This window comes from Rattus rattus, chromosome 10 (genome assembly GCF_011064425.1).
Source record: "Rattus rattus isolate New Zealand chromosome 10, Rrattus_CSIRO_v1, whole genome shotgun sequence".
Taxonomy (NCBI): Eukaryota; Metazoa; Chordata; class Mammalia; order Rodentia; family Muridae; genus Rattus; species Rattus rattus.
This window is the reverse complement of record NC_046163.1, coordinates 61257328-61264086: the sequence shown is the minus strand read 5'-3', so window position 1 is coordinate 61264086 and position 6759 is coordinate 61257328. Positions and strand designations below refer to the sequence as shown.

At 49.1% G+C, this 6759-nt stretch overlaps 1 protein-coding gene across 1 annotated transcript; it reads right to left on the bottom strand.

The window, feature by feature from the left end:
• Tlr5 (toll like receptor 5) lies at window positions 1-5694 on the bottom strand. Its single transcript, XM_032915273.1, has 2 exons — window positions 5549-5694; window positions 1-3481 (listed from the first exon to the last, which is right to left on the bottom strand). Exon 2 carries the CDS (start codon window positions 2732-2734, stop codon window positions 119-121), a length of 2616 nt encoding a protein of 871 aa, XP_032771164.1. The 5' UTR covers window positions 2735-3481; window positions 5549-5694; the 3' UTR covers window positions 1-118.
• Between the last annotated feature and the right edge of the window lie 1065 nt (window positions 5695-6759).

The following is a 6759-nucleotide window of genomic DNA, read 5'->3' as shown; positions in this document are numbered from 1 at the left end:
TCAAGAAATCGATGTTGTTTTCATAGACAGAAAGCGACCCCTGGGAAGGACCCCCAATGGCTACGCACGTCCAGTCAGAGAGCTATTTGCGGTGCTTGCAAAATGCTCCTTCCGATCACTAGGAAACTGTCCTTATGGTTCGCAACTGAATGGGACTGCTTCTCTTCTTTCCTTTCTCTTCCTTCAGTATGCATCCAGAGAGTTTATCGAGAAACCAGTCAACATCCTGGAGGTCCTCGGGCCACCTCAAATACTGCTGCTTTTGCAGAAACCCTCTGATGGTCTCATGTCTCATCAGCTGATACTGGGGCAGCGAACCCACCACTACCACGATGAGAACACGCTTGAGGTCAGACAGACACCGGCTCTGGGCATACCTGAAGGCTTCCAGGCACCAGCCATCCTTAAGGAAGTGTCTGCTTACTAGACATACCGTCTTTCTGCTGCCCCAGACGGCTGCCTGGATGTTGGAGATATGGTTTTCCCCCGGAATGAAATCTCTTTCTTCAAAGCACAGCCTGAGCCTGTTTTGGGAACTGTACTGAGCATCCAGGTGTTTGAGCAGCGCATTCTGTGCCCATTCAAAGTCTTTGCTACTGAAGCAGAAGTAGGCGTCGTATCTGTATGCGCCAGGTTCCGGATTCCAGAACTTGCCCTTAAACATCAGTTTCTGGATGGTCTTAAAACACAGGAAACAAATCCTCCGGAATTTTGTGACTATGAGGGTGATGACGAGGAACAGAGTCAAAGTGACTGTGCACAGGATGAAAAGGGAAAAGTTTAGGGAGCGCACGGCTTCCTCTTCATCGCAGTCTTTGGTGGATATGTTGTAGAGGGAGCCCCCTAGCAGTGAATTGGGGTACATGCAATATACGTCTGCAGGAGAACCGAACAGGGTGACATTGGTTTGGTTGAGCCAGACGATAAAAGTGCTAAGTTCACAGTCACAGATGAACTCATTGTGAGTTATGTCCAAGGCACGGAGCGAAGAAAACAAACCAGGGTCGGGAGAGAAAAGCTGATTTCTAGATATGTCGAGAATCTCTAAATTAGCAGGTAAACTGCCCGGAGAGAGCATGGTTAGCCTGTTAGCACTGAGACTGAGCATCCGTAATGCAACCAGGCCGTTAAATATTCCGGGCGGGAGGAAATTAAGGTAGTTATTATTCAGGTAAAGGATTTGGAGGCGGGAAAGGCCTTTAAAAATATCCCAACAGAGGCCGGTCTCCCAGGCCAGCTGTAGCATGTTCTCTGCAAGGAAAAGCTGTTCTAAGCTCAGGTTCTGGGAAGGGGCGTAGTCCACCTTGCTGCAGGATGAAAGGCGGTTCTGATTTAGGATGAGAAACTGGAGACCGGGGATTCGCAGGAGGAAGTAGAGGTCAGACAGATTTTCTAGCCCATTTTCAGATAACTCTATGAAGTTGGCGGTAAAGCGGACGTGTGGCAAATGGGTCAGCTTATTGCTACCCAGGAGGACCATCTGTACACTTGGAATAAAACCAATGGTTTTAAGAGCATTGTCACGGAGATCTAAGGTTTGTAGCTTTTTTAATAATCTGAATGTTCGGTCCTGAATGATCCCAATGTGGTTCCTTTGAAGGTCAAGGTAGGCTACACTAGGAAGCCCATAGAAATTGGAATTGTAGAGTTCTCCCAAAAGATTATAGGATAGATTGAGAATCTGTAGGCTGTCGAGTCCATGAAACGCGTAATCGCTGATCTTGTTTATCTTGTTGAAGGCAAGGTTCAGCTTCTTCAAATCCTTCAGCGTCTCAAACAGTCGGGGGTTCAAGGAGAAGATATAGCCGTGTGAAAGGTCCAGTTGTAGCACCGAACTCCTGGCCAGGCTGGCAAATGTGCTCTGGTCGGGATCTTTGATGTTCTGGAAGCCAAAGCCAGAACCCATGATGTGGTATGTAAGAATCAAAGAGGAAATGTGGCTTCCCTGGATGGTGTGGCTGAAGTTCCCTAAGATGGCCGCTGTCCAGCCATTTTCAGAAAGGTCTAGAGTCTCTAGCCTTATGCCTCTGAAGGGGTTCCTGCATGCGTTCCAGTCCACGAAGACTCTGCTAAACAGGCTGGTCGATTTGAGGCCAAAGAAAGAAAGTGTTCTGCCCTGGAGAGGCTGGAGTTCATCTTCACATAAAGTGAATAATCGGTTGAAAGAAAAATTTATATCGCTTAAGGAACTCAGTTCCTGAAATGAAGAGTGGAGGTGAAGGCTGTGAATCTCGTTGGCAGAGAGGTCTAAGCGAGCTAGTGAATTTAGATTTCTGAAGTAAGCGTCCCTTAATACAGCATCGGAGAGTCCACAGTCAAACAGCCGAAGTTCGAAGAGATGGGGCAGTCCCTGAAAAGCGTCTGGATTCAAGACTTCAATCTGGCTCTGGCCCAGGTCCAAGATCCTGAGGTTGGGCAGGTTTCGGAAGGCCTCCTGGCCAATTGTCAAGCGAGCATACTGGGTCCCCAGCTCCAGTAGCAGGAGCTGCTCCAGGAGTGGAAACGATGTGGTGACAACCGTACTGATGTAATTGAAGCTGAGTAGGAGCCTCTCAGTTGTGTTGAGGACCCAGGGAATCTGCGTAAGGTTACAACCTCGGAATAAGGCTATCCGGCCATCGGAGAAGCAGGGAGACATTTCTAACACGGGGCTGGCCATGAAGACCACGCCTATGAGAAGGTCAAGCTGATACACCATGATCCTATGGGAAAAGAGAGAATAAAAACACCACATCACAGACTGAGGCTCGGCACATGGGTCCTCAGCGCTGAAGGGTCTCCTGGGTGAGGGTGCTGTCCCCTTAGAACCCTTTGCTCAGCTGGCTCCAACATTCTGCTGGTACATTCTTCTTGTTGGCGGACTTGGTGGAACTGACACACCCACGCTTTTCTTCTCTACACACTGGGCACCAGTACCTCACGGATATTTCATCCAAGCTGGTGAGGTAGCCCAGTGGTAGAGTACTTGCCTAGCACGTGCTAGGTCCTAGGTTTCCTCCCAGCATCAACAAGCAGCAACAAGACTATGTATTACCCGTATCAGTGTTTGTTCATCCATTCCAGAGTGGCTGAGGGACGTCAAAAGTCATAAAGAAGGGGCATTTTTACTTCTGTTCATCCAAGACAGTCCCATTCCTAGCTCCCAGAATCTTAGCTGATGGTCAGACAATAAACACTTCAGTTTCTGTGCTGTGTTCTGTCCCAGACTCTAGCCCATCCCCCCAAAGATCCAAGATCGTAATACAGGCACTGGGCGCTCTATGCATCTTGATAAAGGATCTGACTTGATCACCCGAATTGAGTGGATTATCCGCCCGCTCCATGCCTGACAGGCATGACTGTGTGAGAGTGTAAGGTAAAGTAGAAATACACCCACCCGCTGACGCTTGTCGTAGAAGTGAGGAACTCAGCACCCCTCCGTGTGCTGCAGCGGCGAAGGGTGTCTCACAGATGTGTCTGGCATAGGCTCCGAGCACAGGTGCTGTGTAAGAGGAGAAAAGAATTAACAAGGATGGCAGAGAGCTGATGTCTTCGGAATGGCCCCATAGGCGCATCTATTTAAAATGCTTAGTGACCTGGGAGTAGAGCTCTTTGAAAGGATTAGGATCAGGTGGAATAGATTGAAGGGAGCCGATCACTGCAACTGGGCTACGAGATTTCAAAATTCCAGGCTAGGCTCTGTCCGTCTCTCTTGGCCTGTGGTTCAGGATGTAGCTCTGAAGTATGCCTCCCAGGCCTGCCATACCCACCACCATGTTTCTTACCACAATGACAATGGACACAGACCCTGGAGCTGTAAGCAAGCCTCAGGTAAATACTTTCTACAAGTTGCTGTGGTCATGGTGTCTCTTCACAGCAATGGAACAGAAACTAAAGACAGCTATCCATCTCTCTCCTTGTAGATTCCTGTCTGCTCGGCCGAGACTTACCATCACCCTGCTGCACCTGCCAGGGTCAAGTGTGCACCCACCATTCCACCCCAGATCAGTTCCCCACGGCTCTGGTAATCACCACATATAAGTCCTGACTGGTAAAGCAAGTCGAGACGGCAGGCGAGAATCTACAAGGAGAGAGATGATATGAGAGGCAGCGACTGAGATGGGTCCTAAGTGATGCCCCTTCTCTCTCTGCAAGCATCCCCAGGACTGTGACTCTCACAGCCTGTAGAACCCTGGAGGCGTAAGTCTTTTTGAGTGGTACCCAGAGAGAAGAATCTGAAGATGCGCTTCAGTGGAGACGAGATTGAGCAAACCAGGCTTGGGGCTCAAGGAGGAAAATAAACGGTGATAGAAATCTCAACTCCCATCAAATTTTATGTACCCCCTCTTTCACATTTTACAATGGTAAGTGGGATCTACTGTGACCCACAAAGCATGGATGAGCATAGCCTCATGGCCCACACCTGGATGCCACAGTGCTCAGCTCAGTCATACCACCTGGCCACAGACAACCATTGTAGAGCTCCTCACGTGGTTTGGTTTTTGTGGCGTGTGTCTGCACACGATGGGGAGTGTGAGCATGTGCACAGCCAGGTGCCTGCTTGCACGTCCAGGGCAAGATGTCAGGTGTCTTCCTCCAGGGCGCTCTGCCTTAAGGACAGGGTCCCTCACAGACCTGGAAGCTCACTGTTCTGACTTGCTCACCTAGCCAACAAGCCTTCAGGATCTCCCTGCCCCATTCCCTGTAGAGCTGGGGCTACAGGCACACACGACACACTATGCACAGCTTCTTCATAGGCTTTGAGGTCTTGAGTACTTTGGAGATCTGTTGACAGTTTTGTGGACATCTCACTGAACTGGCACCACAGACTTAATGCTGTGCCCGGACTCAGAGTTCACCAGGGCCCACCCGTTTCAATACGGTGCGAAGGGCCTTCAGTCCACATGGAAATGACCTCCATGGTTCATGTTCCAGGATTGGGGTGGAAACAGAATGTGTAAAGGGACAGATGGTAATGCGTTGGGCTGTGCAGTCCAAACCCCGACTGCAGTTTGCTGGCTGCTGTTCTAGAGGAACAGAGCAGAGACACGCTGACTCCACGAATAAGGGTTTTTAAGGGACTCTACGATAAACATGGTGTTGAGTGACAAGAAGGTTCAGGAAAGAGCTAGTGTGGTCCTCAAGTCACTGATGGTTTTTGCCCCTGTTATTTTACCCAAACATCAGGCTGATTTCTCATCTATGTAACCCGGTGGAGAAATTCCCTCAGGGTCGTGAGCATGCCAGTGCCAGCTTGGGGGAAGCACAGTTACATTTCTTCATTTCAGTTCTGACTTTTGCTGGGATCAGTGTTGAAACCCAGGTATGGCCACTGAACTAGATGACCTTGAATTTCTTCTGGTAATGAGTGATAGGCCTAAATAGCATATATCTCAAGATATTTCGGTGTCCAGACCACAGGCCAAGCTAACATGAAAGTAAGCAAAGTGAAATCAGCTGAACAAGTAGACCGTAAACAAACCTCTTTGGGCTCACGCTCTAGTCTAAAGGTATCATGCACACTTGTGTCTTTAAGGTGTATAGGAGAATGGAATAATTCCACTTTTACCTCTGAGGCAGATCTCTGGTTGAAATGGCTGGCAGGACCGGTGAGCAGGGGAACCAGGTACGCAGTGAGATGAGGTGCCTGGAGAGGCTTACGTTGAAGGTGTGGGCGCCGGGCAAGCATTTGTTCTGAAATGAGAGGCAGAAGCTCAAATGTGTGGAAGTAAGTACATCCGACAGCAACGAGGCAAGCGTAACTGAAGGTGAGCACCCGGCAGCCAAGGTTCACAAAGCAAGAGGTGGGCGCTGAGTAGTGTGGGCACCAGGGAGAGACAAACCACAGAAGATCACGTGACCCCCAAGCCACGCCCACTAAGTGGTTGAGCCCAGAGGGGAGCAAGGTCCTGAACACAAGGCTGAAGAGCCCAAAAGAGGCATGAGAGCTATGGCCACCTGCTTTTTTTTTTTTTCCAGGCTGAGGGATTGGGATCTAACCCTCAGGAAATCCTTTCAAAGTCCATCAGAGGAGTCCGCCATCTTGTGGTTGCCTAGAGGAGAGAGAGGAAAGGAAGAGAGGCAGGCTAAACTCCGGGGTCAATCATAAATCACTATCCAGATGATCAAAAGAAACACGTAAGTTACTTCCACAGTTAGGAGTCTCTGGTGACATGTGCGTAGCGGTAGAGCATTGGACCAGCATGCACGAGGTCCTGGGTTCGGTCCTCCCCTCACCATGAACTCCCATTCAAAACAGCTGATAGTTTAAGTCATTGCACTGTGGCTCGGTGGGGTGGTGCGTGCCTGTAATCCCAGAACCTGGGAGATGGAGGTGAAGACTCTACACAGTCAGACCTTATCTCAGACAGAAGCAAAACCCACTGCACCACGCATCATACACCCCACTCCCAGGATTTACAGGAAAAATGGGGCTAGAATATAAAGTTCAGAGGATTCGTCATCAGCACAAAAAAGGACAGGAATTAAATAAAAAATGGTATGTGGTAAGCCAAGTTAAATAAACAAGAGACGCATTAATACTTCAATAGACATGTACTCGACTTTGGGAAAGACCTGAGGTTTGCTGGTGGAAGTGGGCGTCAGGAGGTTTCAGTCACTGAATTATTATGAAATGGTGAGAAAAGGGAGGGTGTCTGACATCGGGGGAAAATTTAACACCAACTGTAGATGCCTGAGGCTCAAAATACACTGAGAGTGGAAGCAGCTGACAGACACTGGGGTATATTTTGTGTATTCTTAGGTGGCTTAGTTCAGCTT